Source organism: Pseudophryne corroboree, chromosome 1 (genome assembly GCF_028390025.1).
Source record: "Pseudophryne corroboree isolate aPseCor3 chromosome 1, aPseCor3.hap2, whole genome shotgun sequence".
NCBI lineage: Eukaryota > Metazoa > Chordata > Amphibia > Anura > Myobatrachidae > Pseudophryne > Pseudophryne corroboree.
In genome coordinates this window covers 1,150,179,452-1,150,206,079 of record NC_086444.1, presented here as the reverse complement: position 1 = coordinate 1,150,206,079, position 26,628 = coordinate 1,150,179,452, and the positions used below count along the sequence as shown (strand labels likewise).

At 48.3% G+C, this 26,628-nt stretch overlaps 1 protein-coding gene across 3 annotated transcripts in view; it reads left to right on the top strand.

Annotated features, from left to right (window-relative positions):
• Nucleotides 1-26,628, top strand: part of CFAP99 (cilia and flagella associated protein 99) — a 220,011-nt gene that overhangs the window by 82,440 nt on the left and 110,943 nt on the right. For all 3 annotated transcript variants that reach the window (XM_063924646.1, XM_063924654.1, XM_063924637.1), the window contains one exon: nucleotides 16,565-16,691. In XM_063924646.1, coding sequence (XP_063780716.1) covers nucleotides 16,565-16,691 — 127 coding nt within the window. The remainder of the gene's footprint in view (nucleotides 1-16,564; nucleotides 16,692-26,628) is intronic.

The following is a 26,628-nucleotide window of genomic DNA, read 5'->3' as shown; positions in this document are numbered from 1 at the left end:
ACCAGAGCCCCCTTCCAGGTCTCAGACACAATCTGACATTTACCAGCTGGCTTCCTCAGCCACAGTCATAATCGGAGTGACACTCAAGCATGACGATGCACTCAGTGATCTCGCAGAGACCTTAACATCAAGCTTTCCAAGCTGTCTTGGGACTCTAGAATGGTCAGGTTTCTCCATTCGGTCCAGCCAAGCCCATGAGGTGTCCGTCTTACCCAGACATCACAAAGGCATGTCTCTCGGGTGTTAAATGTAGAATTTCATTGCATAAGATGTATATGCAGGTATTCAAATGACATAGATACATTATATGCATCAGGTATCATACACGTCATAATTGCAGGTCTCTTTCCGTGGAAATACTTTGCAAGATTCTGCATTAGGATTGCTAATTGTTTATGAGACAAGCGCACAGAACATAGGAGCTTTGAGCAACAAGTAAATCTTCATTCATCCAATGCGGTCATTTACATGAATGTAGTTATTCGGCTGTCATCAGTATATAAAGCCATGTTTGTGCAAGTAAATGTAAGAAGTGAGTGCGGAAGAGCAGCGACACAGGTCACATGGGGCAACCTCCACAGCCACTGATTACAGCTCCCGCACCATTACTCACTCTGCAGACTCCGCGCAATGATCACCTGCTGCCTCATTAACTGCAGTCCAGGGTTTGCAGGCGACAGATACTTCTAAAATACATCAGAGCTGGAAATTGAGTCAGTGACCGTGACTGTCATCATAGGTTAAAATGGCAATATTTACTGTAAGAAAAGAAGGATGTTGTTTAATTACCCCGTTGAGAACATTGTATTGGGTACTGTCCTTATATCCACTTACAGTGGCTCTTTCATCATCCAGCTGAGATCGTCACAGATTCTGCTTTTTTTTTTTTTTGCTATACCCGGCATGTTGTGTTAGAATTATTATTATTATTATTATTATTATTATTAAATTGGTAGTTTGCCAAGCCTTCTCTACATATATTTTCAAGCCTGTTGCTCCTTCCCAGAACTGGGTGATAGGATCAGTATCTATCAATGAACCCATCTATTTATTAGAGCTTACATTACTTCTACATTTACCGCCCACTTTATTGGATCCTCACACCTGTTGTGGGGGTCCTACTAATCAACATGAATGGGTCCATCGATAAAGTGGAGAGTGAGATAAAATGCCAACGAATCAGCTCCCAACTGTCATATTTCAAACACAGCGTGTAACATGACGGTTAGGAGCTGATTGGCTGGTACATTGGGATCTATGGCTCAAATGTATTATGCCTTAAAAAGTGAAACAGTGGAGACCGATAAAGGGGTATATTCAATTAGGGTCGAAAGCTGCCGTCTGTCAAAAAGACTGCAGTTTTCGACTTTTTAAGGTCGAATAGTGATTCGACCTATTCAGTCCCAGCAGTTTTTAGTCGACAAGTCGGGGGAATTCGATTTGTCGAATAGTACGTGAATCAGTGGTATAGCTGCCGATTCACATACTTTTGAGGGAAACGGGGCCAAATTCGACAGGATTTGGCCCCGTTTCCGACCATCTCAGTCCGACATAAAAAAATGTCGGACTGAGATGAGGTACTTTAGAGGAGGAGAGAGGGGGGGGGGGGGGAGCCGCGGGCAGACAGGGGAGAGCAGCGCTACAGCACAGCGCTGCAGCAGGATGTGTCACAGCCACACCGCTCTCGGCAGCTTCCACGCGGCTCCAGCAAGTGAGGTCATGCTTGCTGGAGCCGGGTGGACACTGCCATGAGGTCGGGCGGCTGTGTGACATCCTCCTGCAGCGCTACCGTAGCGCTGATCTCCTCCGTCTGCCCGCTGGTCTCCCCGCGGCTCCCCCCATCCTCTCCTCCTCTGGGTACCACATCTCAATTCGTCGAATTGAGATGGGATTGAATAGGGGTTGTCGGATCCATTCTGACAAATGCATGTCGGAATGGATCCGACCCTAATTGAATATACCCCAAAGAGGGATAAAGTACAAACCAATCAGCTCCTATCTGCAGTGTAACAGGCTGTGTTTGAAAAATGACAGGAGCTGGTTGGCTGGTCACTTATCACTCTTTATCCATCTCTACTCAGTGGCGCACGCAGGGGGGGTTTCTGAGTACCCAGAAACCCCCCTTGACGAGCTGAAGCTGAGGTCTTTATTTTTGTGGACTGTGATAGCTGAGCAGCTCTTCACAGTGATTGCGGGAGGATCAGAGCCGCCGCGTCCTGCGCCTCAGAGAGCTCAGTGGCGGGAGGCGGCAGGGATCAGCTGATACTCCATGGCCGTGGCAGTCTCGGGCACTTGGCGGTGGCGGAAGGCGGCAGGGATCATCTGATACTCGGCGGCCGCTGCAGACACTCAGGACGGGAGAGGCGGCAGAGGTAGGCACACTTGGCGGCGCTGACATTCAGAGCCACAATAGAAACACGAGGCTGCACTAATATGCAGTCAGAAGAGGTCTTTCATCTCTAGGTTCTTTAGGGGATATGCACACTGCACAGATTGTATACATGCACAAATGTGTGTGAGAGTATATATATATATATATATATATATATGTATGTATTACAGTATATCGTGTGTGTGTGTGTGTGTGTGTGTGTGTATGTATGTATATATATATATATATATATATATATATGTGTGTCCCAATTAGCAGGCACTCCAGCAATCCTTTGGGTAATGAATAAGCTGTGGTGCACAACTCACAAAATAAATAGAAACAGCAAATAGTGGCACTCTCTCTCTCTCTCTCTCTCTCTCTCTATATATATATATATATATATATATATCAGAAATGGTGGATAAGATACTTTAGAGCGACCAATGGTGTCAATTAATATTAAAATAGGAGGTTATAATAAATTTTTTTTAATCACAATAAAATTTGCACCAATAAAAGATATAACACAAAACCACAGAAAAAAATATTAAAAAATTCTACGATCAGAGAAAAAAAAGTCAATACAAAAATATCACCCACATGTATAAAAATTTGTTAAAAAAAAGGTATATGGTATAGCATACGAGGACTCAATTAAAATGACTAACTTTAGGTAAAAACTCAATATCTTAACTTAAGAGAAGGTAGGTATCCCCAACGCGTTTCGTCCTATCTGGACTTCCTCAGGGGGCAGTGGACAAGTGGGACAGCACAGGTATATATACACACCTTAATGAGGAAGTGATCACTACATCACTTCCTGTCAATTAGGAGCACCAGAAAATAACATACTAAAATAATTTCTAAAAGGAGGCTATGACATGTTCATTCAACTACTTAGATTGGGCTAAGCAGAACCGCTATGATCTAATTCTAATTTGAGCTCAGGGAAGCCTTATAAAGCTCCCTGAACGTTGCTTAGCCGGACTTCCTGTCCGGACAGTGGATGACATCACGTCCGCCCCACTTCCGGCGTCCTGGCTCCTACACCGCGCATGCGCCGGGTACGGACGTCCCGGACCCACGGCGCATGCGCCCGCGAGTGGCGTCCGGATCTTCACGTAGTCACTGTTAACGTGTTTTCGTCCATTGCGCATGCGCCGGGTACGGACATCCAGAACCCACAGCGCATGCGCCCGCGAGCTGCATCTAATGTTCAATATAAGGCGAGCATATGATTCAATAAGTTCTTTAGTGTCTGCACCACTTCCTCCAGGACTGATTCCATTAAAAAAGGGTAGTTCTGTATACGGTCATGTTTATGTCCATTCATTAATCGCATCAGATGATATTAAGGGGTTGGCATCCATTTTCTTGGAGCATGCTGCTTGCAGACACTTATTGCACATAGTCCCAGTGGCCATCTTTGGTAGGATATTTCTCAAAGGGAAACACATAAAAAGAAAAGAAATGGAGATAGGAGCAGGGTCATACAAAGGTTTCAGATGAATAAATTGCCTTACATCATTATTAATTATAATTTCATAGAGGATATTCCCTCAAAACAGATGGTGTCTGGTATATAAATAGCCTTAGACCCACACGCATTCTGTACATGCTTGCCTTGAAAACGGTGCTTGGCACCGAAACGTCGGCTCTGCACGGCATTTTTATGATGGATTTGTTCCAATAAATCAGCATTTTTTTCACCTTGATTTTCGAGTGCCGCAGTCCTTCCATTTGCTATATATATATATATATATATATATATATATATGTGTGTGTATGTATGTAGCACATGTCTGAAAACCCCCCCTTTAAAATCCTGCGTTTGCCCCTGCTACTCTATCACTTTTTTTAGGCCTGATACATTTGGGCTTATGGGCCTAATTCAGACCTGATCGTAGATGTGCTAAATTTAGCACATCTGCGATTAGTCACACAGACATGCCGGGGGACGCCCAGCACAGGTCTAGTCCGTCCCGCATGTCAGGCCCGACTTCCCCGCACAAGTACAAAAGCATCGCACAGCGGTGATGCTTTTGTACTTTAGGAGTAGCTTCCTGCCAGTGCAACTCCTGCACGCTGGCAGGAGCTACTCGTCGCTGTGAGGGTCGCAGCGGCTGCGTGTGATGTCACGCAGCTGCCGTGGCCCGCCCCCCCCCCAATGGTCCGGGCACGCCTGCGTTGCCCGGACCATGCCCTCTAAATGGCGGCCAAACACCGGCGGCCCGCCCTGTACCACCCAGCAACTACCTCACCTCTGCATGTCAATCAGGCAGAGGCGATCGCAGGGCTGAGACAGCCGTCGGCTGTCTGGCATGTGCCGGCGCACTGCGGTGCCGGCGCACTGCGGCATCGGCGCATGCGCAGTTCAGACCTGATCGGCTGCTGTGCGAAAACGCACAGCAGTGATCTGGTCTGAATTAGGCCCTATTTACTAAGCTTTGGATGGAGAAAAAGTGGACGGAGGTAAAGTACCAGCCAATCAGCTCCTAACTGCCATGTCACAGGAGGTGTTTAAAAAATAACAGTTAGGAGCTGTTTTGCTGGTAGTTTATCTTCGTCCACTTTATCTCCATCCAAAGTTTAATACATAGACCACTCTCTCTCAACTTTATCACTCTTCAAGGCTTAGTACATTATCACTCCAAAGCTTGACGTTACAGACCTGTCATTACAGTTACAAGGCAGGAGATATGGATTTTCATGGTATATTGGGGCGACTACAGGCTGGTATACATGGGAGAGATGTGTGCTGAGCGATGCGGGGGAGGACGGGAGGCCGCTCATTTCACATAGCGGGTGAAATGAGCGACGTGCTAGATTGGCCTGCATGCAGACCAATCTAGCACCGGCGATAGCGATGTGCGGGGCTGCGCATCGCTATAGCTGTGGGGGGCACACACGAGTGATCTGTGCTTAAAATCTAAGCAATCTAGTCAGATTGCTTAGATTTTAAGTATTGATCTCCGTGAGTACCCCCCTTACAAGTGGCATTTCTCCTTCCTATAAGAAAGAAATCCAGTTTGCAAATAGAGATTCCTGATAATCTATCAGCACTTACTGTGTGCATTCATTAACTAAAGTTAAGCATTCACAATAATACTGCCGGAACAATACCTGCAATATAAACTTTCGGTGCTACTATCAGCAATGAAAGTGGGGGTGCTAGAGTCTGCAAATACAGTTTTGGGAAAACTAATGCAGTAGATTGTAGCCCTCATTACTGTCAATAGGGACTGCGATTTGGGTCACTTTACCAACCCCCGAAAAGCTAAGCTTTAACTTTCTCAGTGTTTATGACTAAATCAGCTGATAGGTGGCATTGATTGTAGTTAATGTTAGAAAGCAATGGCTACTAGTAAATGCTAAAAACATAGGGGTAGATTATATTTGATGTATTACACAGAAATAACCCTGGCCATTTGCTGAAGAAAATGCCTATTTCTTATACGTCCTAAAGGATGCTGGGGACTCCAAAAGGACCATGGGGTATAGACGGGATCCGCAGGAGACATGGGCACACTATAAGACTATGAATGGGTGTGAACTGGCTCCTCCCTCTATGCCCCTCCTCCAGACCCCAGTTGAACTCTGTGCCCAGAGAGACTGGACACACACTAGGGGAGCTCTCCTGAGTTTCTCTGAAAAGACTTTATGTTAGGTTTATTATTTTCAGGGAGACCTGTTGGCTACAGGCTCCCTGCATCGTGGGAGTGAGGGGAGAGAAGCAGACCTACTTCTTCTGAATTCAAGGGCTCTGCTTCTTAGGCTATTGGACACCATTAGCTCCAGAGGGTCTGATCACTTGGTTCGCCTAGCTGCTCGTTCCCGGAGCCGCGCAGTCACCCCCCTCACAAAGCCAGAAGAAAGAAGCCGGGTGAGTAAAGGAAGAACAGAAGACTTCAGTGATGGCAGAAGACTTCAGGGTCTCTGAGGTACCGCGCGGCGCGACCGCTGCGCGGTACCTCAGAGACCCTGAAGTCTCCTGCCATTGCTCCCACACACAAGAGGCACTACAAGGGTGCAGGGCGCAGGGTGGGGGGGGGGGGGGGCGCCCTGGGCAGCAAAAATACCTCACATACATGTCTGGCAAAGAGGTATACAGTGCATAGGCACTGTATACTGACCCCCGCCAGTATAAAAAGGTAAAAAAAAATAGCGGGACTGAAGCGCGCCGAGAAGGGGGCGTGGCTTAGCCCTCACAACTCTATACAGCGCCATTTTCTCCTCACAGAGACGCTGGCCCCGCCAAAAACACTGTTGAACAACTAACAGTGTAAAACGAGGGGGGGCACAGTTGTTTAGTGCACTATAAGTTCACAAATGAAGCACTATATATATATATAATGAGCGTGTGGTTAATGAGTTGTTAAAAGTTTCTGTGTTTTCCCTGTCAGATACTGGAATCTACCCTTTATAGCGATGTCGGTGCGTGTTTTAGTACACGTGGGTCGACATATGTGGCTCTGCCACAAACAGCTATGGGAATCCCTCTGTCGGCATTGCCGACTCCTGATGGTACTTGATTCAAGAAATGAAATGTCAGTATTTGTAAGCTTTTCCAAAGTAAACACTGTATGGGAGACACAGTCATATGTGGGTGACCCTGAAGGTACCAACTGTTTTAACTGGGTGTAAATTAACATGATAATGTAAAAACCTATACCTGTGTATATATATATATATATATATATATATATATATATATATGTATGGTACGGTTGCATTGAGCGGTAACTCGATCACAGACGTGATATGAAAATTATGTATATATTTTCCTCAGACCCCTCGGGGTCGCAAGAATGTTATTTTGCCCGGTTACTACTCCCTGTTGTCGATGAATACTATGTCTTATGTCGACCATAATATTTCCTGGTTAGATCCACAACATTGGCATTCAGTACATGTTCATACACATTCAGAACACATTAATGTCACTAGGGACCCTGCTGTTCCTGACAATATATATATATATATATATATGAGATGTATATATAGATATATGTGTGTATATGTGTATTTAAATGTGTATATTTATATTACAATGTATAATGAATGCTGAAGTAAAGGTATTCCTTCTCATGTGCTGGTCGCTCTGTTGATAAAGCTCTAGGTCAGCCGTGACAAGATGGTCTCAAATCCTCACGAGGAGTCCGAGTGTTTATTCTTTTCCCGCCGTGGATAGAATAAAGTGAGAGTCAACCCCTGGTCTGCACGGGGGCCCTGTCACAAAGGATCGTATACAGGAAGCTAAGTGATATTTTAATTATATGCTTTGATGATATTTGCATTACATACGCATGGGGGAGTGCTTGTATTCAGAAATGGTCGGTTACCTTGGCATCTGATATAATTACCCTGGGGACTGGGGAGAGATGGGATATTCCTTAAGTTGGGTCTTATCTAGAACATTGCAGCTTGCTGCCGTGCGACTACAAGAGGTATGGGACTCTTGGGTTCGCGGGCCAATTCCATGACCGTCTTGACTAAGAGGGCGTTGTGGATTCACCAAGGGAATGCTGAGGCTGACTCCGAGAATTACTGGAGTATCTTTCCTATGAAGGTGTAACCTGGTTTGGGGATGGCTTTGTTAAGTTGATCTCGGCAGATACCACTGGTAAGTCTACCTTCTTGAGCTATGTTCCCTCACAACGGTTGGTGACGCATTTTTTGTAGGATGCAGTCATTTTGACCGGTTGAATACCGTTTTTTCCCCTTCTTTGCAGGTAAAGGAAGGTGAAAAGGTAAGAGGTCTGCAGCCTTTTTAAGTTCGCAGACGCAGATATCGTCCTCTATTTCTACCACATCCACCGCATGTCGCTGGGTCTATCTTGTGGGAGGCCACACCGGTGGGAACTCGTCTAATACTCTACGGTCAGTCCTGGAATGGACTTGGACCAGTGAGTTAAGAATAGAGTCCAAAGGGGGACATACTGGAGTTTCCAGATGATTCCCCTCACTGATTTTTCAAATAGATCTTACCAAGTCTCCTCTGGACGGGGAGGTGTTATGCAAAGCCATACAAGAGTTGGGTCAGGATCAGAACATTGTCCTGCTGTCCCTGTCACAAAAAAAAAAAAAGCTGTTATTCAAGCTTTTTCGTGCTTCTGAGCCCGGACAGCTCGGTCAGAACAATCCCAAAAAGATGGACTCTCATGGCAGGGATCTCCAACCTGTTAAAGAAGAAAGAGGATTTAAATGCGGTTTCATCCGCATTAAGCTTACCTGGGTTTGCTATTCAGGATTGTCATTGCCATTTCACCGGAGTGATGGCAATATGATGGTTTTCCTTCAATAGTAAGAGCCATTATTATTCTGTACTGGGACGCTCTCCTGACTATGGCGAGGTCAAGAAACAAGCGGTACAAATCGTTGTTTCTCTCTGACAGTTCTTCAACACAGAGAATCGCTGTTGATTCCAACGACGCAGATGTCGGAGTTGGGAATAAGTTTAGATACTGAACTGTTGAGAGTTTGTTTTTTCCTGTGGAAAGAGATCTGAGGAGCCAGAGTCGGATCAGATTTGCAACGGTGTAAACCCATCAATATGTTCCGTTGATGAAGAAGATGGTTGCGGCCTACGAGGCCATTCGGTGAGCATGTCAAATGCCAGAGTTGTTTTTGCGGGACCAGTTGGACATGTGGTCCGGGTCTCACCTGCACATGCACCGGAAAATAATCCTATTTTCCAGGACCAGGATATCTCTCCTGTGGTGGCTTCACAGTTCTCACCTCCTAGAGGGACGAAGGTTCAGGATCCAGGATTAGATCCTGGTGTCCATGGATACAAGTCTCCGAGGCTGGGGAGCAGTCTTTCCAGGGGAAGAATTTCCAGGGAAAAAGGTCAAGCCGGGAATCTTGTCTGCAATAAGCATTCTTGAATTAAGAGCTATTACAACGGAACATCTTCTTCGCGATCTGCCCGTCTTTATTCTGTCGGACGACTTAACAGCAGTGGCGTAAGTAAGCCGCTAGGGCGGAACGAGGAGCAAAGCGGCAATGGCAGAAGCCGCAAAGTTTTCCGCTGGGCGGAAAGGCATGTAAACGCTCTATTAGAGGTCTTCGTTCCGGGTGTAGACAACGGAGAAATAGACTTCCTCAGCAGACACGATCTCCATCCAGGAGAGTGGCGGCTTGATCAAGAAGTTTTCACAGAAGTGGCAAGTCTTTGGGGAATTCCTCAATTAGACTTGATGGCGTCTCGCCTCAACAAGAAACTTCAGGGATATTGTTCCAGGTCAAGGGACACTCAAGCAATAGCAGTGGACGCCCTCGTGACACCGTGGGTGTTTCAGTCGGTCTATGTGTTCCCTCCACTTTCACTCTTTCCGAAGGTGATAAACATAAGAAGAACAAAGGTTCAGGCGATCCTCATTCTTCCGGTCTAGCCAAGGAGGGTTTGGTATCCAGATCTTCAAGACTTACTCATAGAAGATCCCTGGCCTCTTCTTCTACGAGAGGACCTGTTACAGCAAGGACCGGGCGTGTATCAAGACTTACCGCGGCTGCGTTTGACGACATGGTGGTTGAACGCCATATCCTAGCCCGAAATGGTATTTCCGGTGAAGTCATTCCCACATTGCTTCAGGCTAGGAAAGGAGTAACGGCGAAGCTTTACCACCGTATTTGGAGGAAGTATGTGTCTTGGTGGGAATCCAAGAAGGCTCCTACGGAAGAATTTCAGCTGGGTCGTTTTCTCCATTTTTTGCAAGCAGGTGTTGATGGAGACCTAAAGTAAGGCTCCATTAAAGTGCAGATTTCGGCCTTTTTAATTTTCTTTCAAAAAGAATTGGTCACCCTTCCAGAGGTTCAGACTTTCGTGAAAGGAGTGCTGCACATCCAACCTCCGTTTGTGCCCCCAGTGGCACCATGGGACCTTAACGTGGTGTTGCAGTTTCTTATGTCACACTGGTTGGAACCTTTACGAAAGGTTGAGTTAAAATTTCTCACTTGGAAAGTGGTCATGGTATTGGCCTTGGCGTTCGCAAGGCAGGTGTCGGAATTAGCGGCTTTGTCTCACAAGAGCCCCTATTTGATCTTCCATGTGAACAGAGCGGAGTTGAGAACTCGGCAACAATTTCTCCCAAAAGTGGTTTCTGCGTTTCACAGGAACCAACCTATTGTGGTGCCTGTGGCTACTGAAGCCTTGGCTGATTCGAAGTCTCTCGATGTAGTCAGAGTTTTGAATATTTATGTCGCCAGAACAGCTCAGATTGGGGAAACAGAGGACCTGTTTATCCTGTATGCTCCCAACAAAAATTGGGGCTCCTGCTTCTAAGCAGACTGTTGCACGCTGGATTCGGAATGCTCATTCTACGGCTGGATTGCTGTTACCGAAGTCGGTGAAGGCCCATTCTACCAGGAAGGTGGGCTCTTTTTGGGCAGATGCCCGAGGAGTCTCAGCGGTTCAACTTTGCAGAGCAGCTACTTGGTCGGGTTCAAACACTTTTGCTAAGTCTACAAGTTTGATACCCTGGCAGATGAGGACCTCATGTTTGCTCAATCGGTACTGCAGAGTCATCCGCACTCTCCCGCCCGGTCTGGAGCTTTGGTATAAACCCCATGGTCCTTTTGGAGTCCCCAGCATCCTCTAGGACGTATGAGAAAAATAAGATTTTAAACCTACCGGTAAATCTTTTTCTCCTAGTCTGTAGAGGATACAGACCTAGCCTTTATCAGAGTAGGAATGACTTCTTCCGGAATACCCTTCCCAGCTAGGATTCGGTGTTCAACCGCCATGCCGTCAAACGTAACCGCGGTAAGTCTTGGAACACGCAGGACCCCTGCTGCAACAGGTCCTCCCTGAGAGGAAGAGGCCAAGAATCTTCTGTGAGCAGTTCCTGAAGATCTGAATAACAGGCCCTTCGAGGCCAATCTGGAACAATAAATATTGTCTGCACTCTTTTTCTCTGACGTCCTAGTGGATGCTGGGAACTCCGCAAGGACCATGGGGAATAGCGGCTCCGCAGGAGACTGGGCACAACTAAAGAAAGCTTTAGGACTACCTGGTGTGCACTGGCTCCTCCCTCTATGACCCTCCTCCAGACCTCAGTTAGAATTTTGTGCCCGGCTGAGCTGGATGCACACTAGGGGCTCTCCTGAGCTCCTAGAAAAGAAAGTATATTTTAGGTTTTTTATTTTCAGTGGGATCTGCTGGCAACAGACTCACTGCTACGAGGGACTTAGGGGAGAGAAGCGGACCTACCTGCTTGCAGCTAGCTTGGGCTTCTTAGGCTACTGGACACCATTAGCTCCAGAGGGATCGAACACAGGCCCAGCCTCGGTCGTCCGGTCCCGGAGCCGTGCCCCCGTCCCCCTTGCAGAGCCAGAAGCAAGAAGAACGTCCAGGAAATCGGCGGCAGAAGACTCCGGTCTTCATTAAGGTAGCGCACAGCACTGCAGCTGTGCGCCATTGCTCCCTGTGCACACCACATACACCGGTCACTGATGGGTGCAGGGCGCTGGGGGGGGGGGGCGCCCTGGGCAGCAATTAGAGTACCTTAAGAGTGGCAAATCACACATAATATAGCCTAATAAGCTATATATGTGTAAAATACCCCTGCCACATTATGATTATAAGAGCGGGAGAAGTCCGCCGAAAAAGGGGCGGGGCTATCTCCCTCAGCACACTGGCGCCATTTTCTCTTCACAGTGCAGCTGGAAGACAGCTCCCCAGGCTCTCCCCTGTAGTTTTCAGGCTCAAAGGGTTAAAAAGAGAGGGGGGGCACTAAATTTAGGCGCAAATCTGTGTATTATAGCAGCTATAAGGGAAAAATCACTGTGGGTAGTGTGAATCCCTGCATTATATAGCGCTCTGGTGTGTGCTGGCATACTCTCTCTCTGTCTCCCCAAAGGACTTTGTGGGGTCCTGTCCTCAGTCAGAGCATTCCCTGTGTGTGTGCGGTGTGTCGGTACGGCTGTGTCGACATGTTTGATGAGGAGGCTTATGTGGAGGCGGAGCAGATGCCGATAAATGTGATGTCACCCCCTGCGGGGTCGACACCTGAGTGGATGAATTTCACCTAGGTCGATTTCTGCACTTCCTACAGTCAGGGGTGACTATGGGCCTAAAATTGGGTTCCATTAAGGTCCAGATTTCGGCTCTATCGATTTTCTTCCAAAAAGAACTGGCTTCACTACCTGAAGTTCAGACATTTGTTAAGGGAGTGCTGCATATTCAGCCCCCTTTTGTGCCCCCAGTGGCACCTTGGGATCTCAACGTGGTGTTGGATTTCCTAAAGTCGCATTGGTGAACCACTTAAAACCGTGGAACTAAAATATCTCACGTGGAAAGTGGTCATGCTGTTAGCCTTGGCTTCGGCCAGGCGTGTGTCAGAATTGGCGGCTTTGTCTTGTAAAAGCCCTTATCTGATTTTCCATATGGATAGGGCGGAATTGAGGACTCGTCCCCAATTTCTCCCAAAGGTGGTTTCAGCATTTAATTTGAACCAGCCTATTGTGGTGCCTGCGGCTACTCGTGACTTGGAGGACTCCAAGTTGCTGGACGTAGTCCGGGCCCTAAAAATCTATGTTTCCAGGACAGCTGGAGTCAGAAAGACTGACTCGCTGTTTATCCTGCATGCGCCCAACAAGTTGGGTGCTCCTGCTTCAAAGCAGACTATTGCTCGCTGGATCTGTAGCACGATTCAACTTGCACATTCTGCGGCTGGACTGCCGCATCCTAAATCTGTAAAGGCCCATTCCACGAGGAAGATGGGCTCTTCTTGGGCGGCTGCCCGAGGGGTCTCGGCTTTACAACTTTGCCGAGCAGCTACTTGGTCGGGGTCAAACACATTTGCTAAATTCTACAAGTTTGATACCCTGGCTGAGGAGGACCTAGAGTTCGCTCATTCGGTGCTGCAGAGTCATCCGCACTCTCCCGCCCGTTTGGAGCTTTGGTATAATCCCCATGGTCCTTACGGAGTTCCCAGCATCCACTAGGACGTCAGAGAAAATAAGATTTTACTCACCGGTAAATCTATTTCTCGTAGTCCGTAGTGGATGCTGGGCGCCCGTCCCAAGTGCGGATTGTCTGCAATACTTGTATATAGTTATTGTTTAACTAAAGGGTTATTGTTGAGCCATCTGTTGAGAGGCTCAGTTATATTTCATACTGTTAACTGGGTATAGTATCACGAGTTATACGGTGTGATTGGTGTGGCTGGTATGAGTCTTACCGGGATTCAAAATCCTTTCCTTATTGTGTCAGCTCTTCCGGGCACAGTATCCTAACTGAGGTCTGGAGGAGGGTCATAGAGGGAGGAGCCAGTGCACACCAGGTAGTCCTAAAGCTTTCTTTAGTTGTGCCCAGTCTCCTGCGGAGCCGCTATTCCCCATGGTCCTTACGGAGTTCCCAGCATCCACTACGGATTGCGAGAAATAGATTTACCGGTGAGTAAAATCTGTGCTGTGGAGAAAATGGCACTGGTTAGTGCTGGAAGGATCAAGCCTCACCGGCGGGCTTCGGTCCCGCTCAAATTATTTATACTGGCGGGGGTTTATTAATATACTGCCTCCGCAGTATCTATTTTATATGCCAGTGTCCCTTGAGGTTAATAATGCTGCCCAGGGCGCCCCCCCTGCGCCCTGCACCCATCAGTGCCTGCCAGTGTGTGTAGTGTGTGGGAGCAATGGCGCGCAGCGGTAACGCTGCGCGTTACCTCAGTGAAGATCATGAAGTCTTCTGCCGCCTTTGAAGTCTTCTTTCTTCTCATACTCACCCGGCTTCTATCTTCCTGCTCTGTGAGGAGGACGGCGGCGCGGCTCCGGGACGAACGGCGAGGGTGAGACCTGCGTTCCGACTCCCTCTGGAGCTAATGGTGTCCAGTAGCCTAAGAAGCAGCATCCTCTAGGACGTAAGAGAAATAGGATTTTAATACCTACCGGTAAATCCTTTTCTCTTAGTCCGTAGAGGATGCTGGTAGGTATTAAAATCCTATTTTTCTGTTCGGTTACCACTGCCGATCACTGTTGATGGTAATTCTGTCATTGGTAAGAGTCAGTGGCAGTTACATATTAAGTCTTTATTTGATTGATTATTAGGTCTATTGACAAAAGTCTTGGTTTCACAAATGTACCTCTTAGTTCTGCACTCTCCAGAGTCTCATGATACCTCTAATTGAGCAGCAGATTATAATTTTAGGCCTCTAAATTGTATATCCTCGACAACTCTTTTTAAGTTTGGGTGATTTTCCTTTGAAGTGCAAATGGTTGACACATGAAATGATAACGCATGGTTTTTCATGATTTTGGTTAGGGCTACGCACTTGGAGGAAAGTTACGGTTAGGCTGTGGAAGGGGATGGTTAGCGTTAGACACCAGGGGGAGGGTTAGGGTTAGGCACTTGGAGGAAGGTTAGGGTTAGGCTGTGGAAGGGGATGGTTAGCGTTAGACACCAGGGGGAGGGTTAGGGTTAGGCACTTGGAGGAAAGTTATGGTTAGGCTGTGGAAGGAGATGGTTAGCGTTAGACACCAGGGGGAGGGTTAGGGTTAGGCACTTGGAGGAAAGTTATGGTTAGGCTGTGGAAGGGCATGGTTAGCGTTAGACACCAGGGGGAGGGTTAGGGTTAGGCACTTGTTGGAAAGTTACGGTTAGGCTGTGGAAGGGGATGGTTAGCGTTAGACACCAGGGAGAGGGTTAGGGTTAGGCACTTGCAGGAAAGTTACGGTTAGGCTGTGGAAGGAGATGGTTAGCATTAGACATCAGGGGGAGGGTTAGGGTTAGGCACTTGGAGGAAAGTTACGGTTAGGCTGTGGAAGGAGATGGTTAACGATAGACACCAGGGGGAGGGTTAGGGTTAGGCACTTGGAGGAAAGTCACGGTTAGGCTGTGGAAGGAGATGGTTAGCGTTAGACACCAGGGGGAGGGTTAGGGTTAGGCACTTGGAGGAAAGTTATGGTTAGGCTGCGGAAGGAGATGGTTAGCGTTAGACACCAGGGGGAGGGTTAGGCACTTGGAGGAAGGTTAGGGTTAGGCTGTGGAAGGGGATGGTTAGCGTTAGACACCAGGGGGAGGGTTAGGGTTAGGCACTTGTTGGAAAGTTACGGTTAGGCTGTGTAAGGGGATGGTTAGCGTTAGACACCAGGGGGAGGGTTAGGGTTAGGCACTTGGAGGAAGGTTAGGGTTAGGCTGTGGAAGGGGATGGTTAGCGTTAGACACCAGGGGGAGGGTTAGGGTTAGGCACTTGGAGGAAAGTTATGGTTAGGCTGCGGAAGGAGATGGTTAGTGGTAGACACCCGGGGGAGAGTTAGGGTTAGGCACTTGGAGGAAAGTTAAGGTTAGGCTGTGGAAGGAGATGGTTATCGTTAGACATCAGGGGGAGGGTTAGGGTTAGGCACTTGGAGGAAAGTTACGGTTAGGCTGTGGAAGGAGATGGTTATCGTTAGACATCAGGGGGAGGGTTAGGATTAGGCACTTGGAGGAAAGTTATGGTTAGGCTGCGGAAGGGTATGGTTATCGTTTGACATCAGGGGGAGGGTTAGGGTTAGGCACTTGGAGGAAAGTTACGGTTAGGCTGTGGAAGGGGATGGTTATCGTTAGACACCAGTGGGAGGGTTAGGGTTAGGCACTTGGAGGAAGGTTAGGGTTAGGCTGTGGAAGGGGATAGTTAGCGTTAGACACCAGGGGGAGGGTTAGGGTTAGGCACTTGGAGGAAAGTTATGGTTAGGCTGCGGAAGGAGATGGTTAGCGTTAGACACCAGGGGGAGAGTTAGGGTTAGGCACTTGGAGGAAAGTTATGATTAGGCTGCGGAAGGAGATGGTTAGCGTTAGACACCAGGGGGAGGGTTAGGGTTAGGCACTTGGAGGAAAGTTGGGGTTAGGCTGCTGAAGGGGATGGTTACAGTTAAACACCAGGGGGAGGGTTAGGGTTAGGCACTAAGGGGAGGGATAGGTTTAAGTTTAGTGTTAAAATAACAAAAAAAGTTAACCTTTTCTCTGTCGACCATTTCCACGGCGACCTTTTGACCCTGCTGACCTAAGTTTATGTAAACCATTTAATTGTTGACCTTTTGACCCTGTCAACTTATTAACTATTGACCATCTAGTGTCGTTCTTTTGACTATCTACATAGTGTCGAACATTTAATCCACACCCATGTCGACTTCCCTAATTGGAAAAATGATACAAGCATACTGTAGTAAAAGTTGGGTTTATACTTTATTATCAGTTTTGTCAATTTACAGGACCCTGCCAGTGAAGATGACGAAGTATGGGAGATGCATAAATCTGGCAGCCCATCTTGTTGGCAAATATAATCCAGAGAATCAAAGTCTGGAGCATTTTGTTGAAGAATCCACAGAAGATTTCGAGGTCAGTCTTTCTTCTCTTCTACTTAATACTAGACGCTTCATATTTCTAATTGATTGCTTCAACTCTGCTGTTGGTAAATGTAATGTAGCGGGTTGTAGAGGATTTATCCCACTGGTCAGTAGCCGCTCTGTATATTTTGACATCCTAGACGAAACTGTCTGAAAGTGTCACCATACTTCCCTACTGTCCCAATTTAGATGGGACTGTCATACTTAAAAGGACTATTGTCCTAATTTCAGAGGCAAGTCCCACTTAGTGACGTTCCTTCAATGCAACACATAATAATGGGAGTTATGCGGCACTGGAGCAGTTTTTCTTTGTGATGAGGAAGGATGGTGGAAGTGGCTTATCACTTCCAAAGCACCAGATACGCCCCTGTGGGATGTGAATATGCCCCCATACAGCAAGGTTCCCTATGGTAACGTGCGCTGGCTGTTCCAGTTTCAGAAACTATTGGGAGTTATGCTTTACCCTATAATATACTGTTTCCACTATGAGGAGTCACACATTGTGCCAAACAGTGACTCCACGCTGACCACACATTATACCCGCTCCACGTATTCTACCATTACCGTGTCCTCCTCCATAGCAACGTGGTTTTCTGTCACACATTGTGTTATAACTTGATGCTCCTGCCCGAATGACTGTGGGGGTAATTCAGACTGCATCGCTGCAGCGGCAATGATCACAGTCTGAATTACTTTGTGGAGTGCGCACGCGCAGCAGCTCCACTGCGCGTGCTCACCCCGGGAGCCCAGTGAGATGCTATCAGCATTTCACTGGCTGCAATCGCCTCTGCCTGATTGATAGGCAGAAGCGGTCGCGGGGCGGGAGGGTGCGTGCCAACGGCGTTAGTACACCGTTGGCGGGGTGCGGTCCGATCAATGGTGGCTTGTTTGGAGCATTGGGGGGGAGGGCGTGGCGGCTGCGTGATGTCACACGCAGCCGCTGCGACCCAGAACGCGTCTGGTAGCTCCCTGCCAGTGCACAGGAGCTGCGCAGGTAGGGAGCTACTCACCAGGGACAAAGGCACCGCCGCTGTGCGATGCTTTTGTACCTGTGCGGGAGGGTAGGGCATGACATGCGGGGTGGACTAGTCCTGTGCTGGGCGTCCCCCCGCATGTCAGAGTAAATGATCGTAGATGTGCTAAATTCAACTCTGAACTACCCCCTGTATCAGCCTGTTCCACATTACATGTAGCAGCCTGGGAGTGTGCCGAGCCCTAAACAGCCCCTCCCTAAGACCCTCTCCAGTGGAGAAATTGTCTAAAGCAGCCAATCAGTTTGTAGCTATTATTTGTCAAGTACATTCTATAAAATGATAGCTAGTAGCTGATAATTTGTTATGGGCAACGTCTCACCCCCCTCTTTAGAAGATTTGATACATCTCCTGCTTAAAGAGATGCTCAAACTATTCAAACTCTTTTGAAATTCAGTTGATGCATACCTCCCAACATGACCTTCTCCAGGGGTGTAGTACGGCTGACCGGCGGTCTCCTGACCGCCGGTCAGCTTACCGACGCCGGGATCCCGGCAGCTTACCGACGCCGGCATCCCGGCGGGGAGGGGCGAGTGCAGCAAGCCCCTTGCGGGCTCGCTGCGCTCGCCACGCTGCGGGCTCGGTGGCGACCTGCGGTCGCCACGGGTTCTATTCCCACTCTATGGGTGTTGTGGACACCCACGAGTGGAAATAATCCCTGTTGGTCGGCATGCCGACCATCGGGACAGTGACCCGTCGGGCTGGTGGAGGAGGTCATGTGACTGTCGGTCAGCTGACCGGCGGTCACATGAATACCACCCCTCTCCAGGAGGGACAGAATGCTCTGTTCCTGGACTTCCCTCTTAATGTATGATTGCCATCACCTGTGCTGAAACACCTTTCTTATCCATTTACCTGTTCAAAACAGGTGCTGGCAATCACAAATTAAGAAAAATGCCCAGAAGCAGAGTATTGTGTCCCTCCTGGAGAGGGTCATGATGGGAGGTATGGTCGATGACTGGTCCAAGGACTTCAGACATGTTTGGGCCGCAGACTAAAGACAGCATTCAACACTCCAGTGCTTAATTAATCACTTAGACAGTTTGCACCTGCCTGGGAGATATGGAGCTTGTGATCAGTAATGCAAGTTCTGTCATATTAACTTTCTATTAATAAACTCCGTTCGCTAGCTGCTTTCGTTCGCTGCGCAGCGATCCGGCAAAAAACAGCACTTCTGCACATGCGGCGCAATGCGCACGCGCTTCGTGCTATTACAACAAACAATGTAGTTTCACACAGGGTCTAGCGAAGCTTTTCAGTCGCACTGGTGACCGCAGAGTGATTGACATGAAGTGGGCGTTTCTGGGTGTCAACTGACCGTTTTCAGGGAGTGTTCGAAAAAACGCAGGCGTGCCAGGAAAAACGCAGGCGTGGCTGGGAGAACACAGGGCGTGTTTGTGACGTCAAAACTGGAACTGAACAGTCTGAAGTGATCGCAAGCGCTGAGTAGGTCTGAAGCTACTCTAAAACTGCACAAAATTATTTAGTAGCCGCTCTGCGATCCTTTCGTTCGCACTTCTGCTAAGCTAAAATACACTCCCAGAGGGAGGCGACATAGCGTTTGTACGGCTGCTAAAAACTGCTAGCGAGCGAACAAATCGGAATGACCACCCATGTGCGAATTCTACCACAACCCTGTAGCTGGTGAGCAGGATGGCTTTGCTCCTATGTCCTTTTATCCTGATTCAGTGCAGCAGCTCTTAGGGCCCCTTAGTGAGACTTTATCTGCACCACTTACTATTACACTACAGCAGGTGCTTACCGCGGTGGGTTCTTCCAAGCAACGAATTATTAATAGACTGGAGGAGCTGAGGGATGACCTTACGCATATTCACCGTGAACTACGGCTGGTGATGGCGCGTGTTGATCCTCCAGCAGTCTCTGTTTCTTAGTGTTGATTCCATGGTCCCGCGTAAAAGATTCAATCTGCAGTCAATCATGAAGAGGGAGAATGGCGACGTAACATCCTCCAGTTTGCTGGCAGCCCGCGAGAGGGAAAGGCTTTCCGCTCTAATATTTATTTGGAACAGTGGTTCGGTGTTACCCGTGGATGGAGGTTTTTGTCCCTAATCCGGTTTCCTTCAGCTGCCACTTGTCCCTATACGTTTATTTTGACACAGCTGTGTGTGACGGCTGACAGCCCAGTTTATCCTTCTGCCCACTCTCGAGGGACTGTCATTTGGCTGGATTACTTTGTTCCAGGGTGGACTCATCCTCCGGACTGATTTTGCTCACCTTGGGACTGGGAACCATTTCAATGGCTGCTGAGACCCTGACTGTGCTCTGTTCTGTATACTGATTCTCGTTAGCTACTGCGTCATTTCATATTGTTTGTACGTCCTTTCAAAGCTCCAGTTGTGTTATACTGCTATTCTTGTGCTCATTCTAGATAATTATTTGCATACAACTAATTATTTTCCAGGAGAATTCTGCTCTAATGTTTAAGGCCATTTATTTAGTGTTATTGTCACTTATATAGATATTTGTCTGTTTTCCGGCTCAATGTATCTAAACCTACTGTATGTGCATTTTTCACTATTTTGCAGGAGCAACTTCCCATATATGGGTTGTGTCATTTATTTTTATGCCGCAGACACTTCTCTTTATATTATATCTGTTTTTTACACTCAGTTATCTTGGTATTTGCATAATACTTTACTATTCTATGGGTATAACCTGCTCTATTTAGTTTATGGTCTTTTATTTAATTGCCCCTGTCATTTACCGTATATCGTGTGCTTATCCTGTAGCTACAGTTTTGTTGTTCTGCTATCCTCATGCTCATTGTAGCTAAATATTTGCGTGCAACACTTACTTTCTGAGAGGATCCTGTTTTAATTGGTGTATGGCCCTTTATTTAGTGTTACATCAGTATTATGTCTGTTTCCGGCTCCTTGTATCTATGAACGTGTGCACTTTTTACCATTTTGTGGGAGAAGCTTGCCATAATTAGTCTGTGGTCGCTTGTTTTAGTTCCACAGCCATTTATATTTATATTTTGTCTTTAAGTTCAGCTACCTCAATATTTGCATACTACTTTATTATTCTGCGGGGTGGTCTTCATTTTGCCGGCTGTCGGGGTCCCGGCGCGTTGTGTGCTGGTGCTGGGGTACCGGCGGCCGGCATGCCGACACCTTTTCTCCCTCTTGGGGGTCCACGACCACCCTGGAGGGAGAATAGATAGCGTGGCATGCCACCGTGCCTGCAGCATGGCGGGTGCGGCGATCCCGCAAGGGGCTCATTTGCACTCGACCAGGTGTCGGTGTGCTGGCGGTCGGAGTGCCGGTGTGCTGTGCGCCAGGGCCCCGGCCGCCGGCGTACCATACTACACCCATACTGTGGGTATAACCTGCTCCACTTAGCTAATGGCCATTTATTTTAGCTGCCCCTGTCAATTATACGGTACACTTATCCTGTGTTATGGGGTTGGGAGGTGGTGCGATGTTAGGCATTTAGACGTAGTTAGTGATGTGCACCGGAAATTTTTCGGGTTTTGTGTTTTGGATTCGGTTCCGCAGCCGTGTTTTGGATTCGGACGCGTTTTGCCAAAACCTCCCTGAAAATTTTTTGTCGGATTCGGGTGTGTTTTGGATTCGGGTGTTTTTTTTACAAAAAAACCTCAAAAACAGCTTAAATCATAGAATTTGGGGGTCATTTTGATCCCATAGTATTATTAACCTCAATAACCATAATTTACACTCATTTTCAGTCTATTCTGAACACCTCACAATATTATTTTTAGTCCTAAAATTTGCACCGAGGTCGCTGGATGGCTAAGCTAAGCGACACAAGTGGCCGACACAAACACCTGTATATATATATTTCTCTAACGTCCTAGTGGATGCTGGGGACTCCGTAAGGACCATGGGGAATAGACGGGCTCCGCAGGAGACAGGGCACTTTAAGAAAGAATTTGGATACTGGTGTGCTCTGGCTCCTCCCTCTATGTCCCTCCTCCAGACCTCAGTTTGAATCTGTGCTTGGACGAGCTGGGTGCTACTTAGTGAGCTCTCCTGAGCTTGCTATAAGAAAGTATTTTGTTAGGTTTTTTTATTTTCAGAGAGATCTGCTGGCAACATACTCTCTGCAGCGTGGGACTGAGGGGAGAGAAGCAGCCCTACTCACTGAAGATAGGTCCTGCTTCTTAGGCTACTGGACACCATTAGCTCCAGAGGGATCGTACACAGGATCTCACCCTTTGTCGTCCGATCCCGGAGCCGCGCCGCCGTCCCCCTCGCAGAGCCGGAAGACAGAAGCCGGTGAAAGAAGCAAGAAGACTTCAAAATCAGCGGCAGAAGACTCCAGTCTTCAAACTGAGGTAGCGCACAGCACTGCAGCTGTGCGCCATTGCTCCCACATTAAACCCACATACTCCGGTCACTGTAGGGTGCAGGGCGCAGGGGGGAGGGGGGGGGGGGGGCGCCCTGGGCAGCAATTAGGACCTCTTGGCAAAAGTTGGGCATATATACAGTTGGGCACTGTATATATGCATGAGCCCCCGCTGAGGGGGCGGGGCTTCTTCCTCAGCACTCACCAGCGCCATTTTCTCTCCACAGCTCCGCTGAGAGGAAGCTCCCCAGGCTCTCCCCTGCAGATTCACGGTAGAAGAGGGTAAAAAGAGAGGGGGGGGGGGGGGGCACATAAATTAGGCGCAAAAACATTATATACAGCAACTACTGGGTTAACACTAAGTTACTGTGTGATTCCTGGGACATATAGCGCTGGGGTGTGTGCTGGCATACTCTCTCTCTGTCTCTCCAAAAGGCCTTGTGGGGGAACTGTCTTCAAAAAGAGCATCCCCTGTGTGTGTGTGGTGTGTCGATACGCTTGTGTCGACATGTTTGACGAGGAAGGCTATGTGGAAACAGAGCGGGAGCAAATGAATGTGGGGTCGCCGCCGATGGCGCCGACACCTGATTGGATGGATATGTGGAAGGTTTTAAATGATAATGTTAATTCCTTGCATAAAAGGTTGGATAAAGCTGAAACCTTAGGACAGTCGGGGTCTCAGCCCATGCCTGATCCTATGTCGCAGAGGCCGTCAGGGTCTCAGAAGCGCCCACTATCCCAAATTGTTGACACAGATATCGACACGGATTCTGACTCCAGTGTCGATGGCGATGATGCAAAGTTACAGCCTAAATTGGCCAAACCCATCCGTTATATGATTATAGCAATTAAGGATGTGTTGCACATCACAGAGGAAACCCCAGTCCCTGACAAGAGGGTTCATATGTATGGGGAAAAAAGGCAGGTGGTGACCTTTCCCCCTTCACATGAGCTAAATGAGTTATGTGAAAAGGCTTGGGAATCTCCAGATAAAAAACTGCAGATTTCCAAACGGATGCTTATGGCGTATCCTTTCCCGCCAACGGACAGGTTACGCTGGGAATCCTCCCTTAGGGTGGACAAAGCTCTCACACGCTTATCCAAGAGGGTAGCCCTGCCGTCACAGGATACGGCCACCCTAAAAGATGCTGCGGATAGAAAGCAAGAGGGTACCCTGAAGTCCACTTATATACATTCAGGTACCTTACTAAGGCCGGCAATTGCGTCAGCCTGGGTGTGTAGTGCTGTAGCAGCATGGACGGATACCTTATCTGAGGAACTTGATACCTTGGACAAGGATACTATATTAATGACCCTGGGGCATATAAAAGACGCTGTCCTATATATGAGAGATGCTCAAAGAGACATTAGCCTTCTGGGCTCTAGAATAAATGCAATGTCGATTTCTGCCAGAAGGGTCCTGTGGACTCGGCAATGGACAGGCGATGCCGACTCAAAAAGGCACATGGAGGTTTTACCTTACAAGGGTGAGGAGTTGTTTGGGGAGGGTCTCTCGGACCTGGTCTTCACAGCTACTGCTGGAAAGTCAAATTTTTTGCCATATGTTCCCTCACAACCTAAGAAAGCACCGTATTACCAAATGCAGTCCTTTTCGATCACAAAAAGGCAAGAAAGTCCGAGGTGCGTCCTTTCTTGCCAGAGGCAGGGGCAGAGGAAAGAAGCTGCACAACACAGCTAGTTCCCAGGAACAGAAGTCCTCCCCGGCTTCCACTAAATCCACCGCATGACGCTGGGGCTCCACAGGCGGAGCTAGGCCCGGTGGGGGCGCGTCTCCGAAATTTCAGCCACAAGTGGGTTCACTCCCAGGTGGATCCCTGGGCACTAGAGATTGTGTCTCAGGGATACAAGCTGGAATTCGAAGAGATGCCCCCTCACCGATACCTCAAATCGGCCCTGCCAGCTTCCCCCTTAGAGAGGGAAATAGTGTTAGCTGCAATTCACAAATTGTATCTTCAGCAGGTGGTGGTCAAGGTTCCCCTCCTTCAACAAGGAAAGGGTTATTATTCGACCATGTTTGTGGTACCGAAACCGGACGGTTCGGTCAGACCCATATTGAATTTAAAATCCCTGAACATATACCTGAAAAGGTTCAAGTTCAAGATGGAATCGCTCAGAGTGGTCATCGCAAGCCTGGAAGGGGGGGATTTTATGGTGTCTCTGGACATAAAGGATGCATACCTTCATGTCCCCATTTATCCACCTCATCAGGCGTACCTCAGATTTGTGGTACAGGATTGTCATTACCAATTCCAGACGTTGCCGTTTGGTCTCTCCACGGCACCGAGAATATTTACCAAGGTAATGGCGGAAATGATGGTGCTCCTGCGAAAGCAAGGGGTCACAATTATCCCATACTTGGACGATCTCCTCATAAAGGCGAGGTCCAGAGAGCAGGTGCTGATCAGCGTAGCACGCTCTCGGGAAGTGTTACAACAACACGGCTGGATTCTTAATATTCCAAAGTCGCAGTTGATTCCTTCGACCCGTCTGACCTTCCTGGGCATGATTCTGGACACAGACCAGAAGAGGGTTTGTCTCCCGATGGAGAAGGCTCAGGAGCTCATGACACTGGTCAGAGACCTATTAAAACCAAAACAGGTGTCGGTGCATCACTGCACGCGAGTCCTGGGAAAGATGTTGGCATCATACGAGGCCATTCCCTTCGGCAGGTTCCATGCGAGGACCTTTCAATGGGATCTGTTGGACAAGTGGTCCGGATCACATCTACAGATGCATCGGCTGATCACCCTATCCCCCAGGGCCAGAGTGTCTCTCTTGTGGTGGCTGCAGAGTGCTCACCTTCTCGAGGGCCGCAGATTCGGCATTCAGGACTGGGTCCTGGTGACCACGGATGCAAGCCTCCGAGGGTGGGGGGCAGTCACACAGGGAAGAAATTTCCAAGGTCTGTGGTCAAGTCAGGAGACTTGCCTTCACATCAATATCCTGGAACTAAGGGCCATATACAACGCCCTAAGTCAAGCGGAGACCCTGCTTCGCGACCAATCGGTGCTGATTCAGTCAGACAACATCACCGCAGTGGCTCATGTAAACCGCCAAGGCTGCACAAGGAGCAGGGTGGCGATGGCGGAAGCCACCAGAATTCTTCGCTGGGCGGAGAATCACGTAAGAGCACTGTCAGCAGTGTTCATTCCGGGAGTGGACAACTGGGAAGCAGACTTCCTCAGCAGGCACGACCTCCACCCGGGAGAGTGGGGACTTCATCAAGAAGTCTTCACGCAGATTGCAAGTCGGTGGGAACTGCCACAGGTGGACATGATGGCATCCCGCCTCAACAAAAAGCTACAGAGGTATTGCGCCAGGTCAAGAGACCCTCAGGCGATAGCTGTAGACGCACTAGTGACACCGTGGGTGTTCCAGTCGGTTTATGTATTTCCTCCTCTTCCTCTCATACCCAAAGTGCTGAGAATCATAAGAAAAAGAGGAGTGAGAACAATACTCATTATTCCGGATTGGCCAAGAAGGACTTGGTATCCAGATCTGCAAGAAATGCTCACAGAGGACCCATGGCCTCTGCCTCTAAGACAGGACTTGTTGCAACAGGGGCCCTGTCTGTTCCAAGACTTACCGCGGCTGCGTTTGACGGCATTGCGGTTGAACGCCGGATCCTAGCAGAAAAAGGCATTCCGGATGAGGTTGTTCCTACGCTGATAAAGGCTAGGAAGGACGTGACGGCTAAACATTATCACCGTATATGGCGAAAATATGTTGCTTGGTGTGAGGCCAGGAATGCCCCTATGGAGGAATTCCAGCTGGGCCGTTTCCTTCACTTCCTACAGTCGGGAGTGACTTTGGGCCTGAAATTGGGTTCCATAAACGTCCAGATTTCGGCCCTATCCATTTTCTTTCAAAAAGAACTGGCTTCTCTTCCTGAAGTTCAGACGTTTGTAAAGGGAGTGCTGCATATTTAGCCCCCTTTTGTGCCTCCAGTGGCACCTTGGGATCTTAACGTGGTGTTGAGTTTCCTGAAGTCACACTGGTTTGAGCCACTCAAAACCGTGGAGTTAAAATTTCTCACGTGGATGGTGGTCATGCTATTAGCCTTGGCTTCTGCTAGGCGTGTCTCAGAATTAGCGTTTTTGTCACATAGAAGCCCCTATCTGGTTTTCCATATGGACAGGGCAGAATTGCGGACCCGTCCACAATTTCTGCCAAAAGTGGTGTCATCTTTTCATATGAACCAACCTATTGTGGTGCCTGTGGCTACTCGTGACTTGGAGGATTCCGAGTTACTAGATGTGGTCAGGGCTTTGAAGGTTTATGTAGCCAGAACGGCTAGAGTCAGTCGCTGTTTATCCTGTATGCATCCAACATAGCAGACTATTCAACAAAGCAGACTATTGCTCGCTGGATCTGTAACACGATTCAGCAGGCTCATTCTGCGGCTGGATTGGCGCTTCCAAAATCAGTAAAAGCCCACTCCACAAGGAAGGTGGGCTCTTCTTGGGCGGCTGCCCGAGGGGTCTCGGCATTACAGCTTTGCCGAGCAGCTACTTGGTCAGGTTCGAACACTTTTGCAAAGTTCTACAA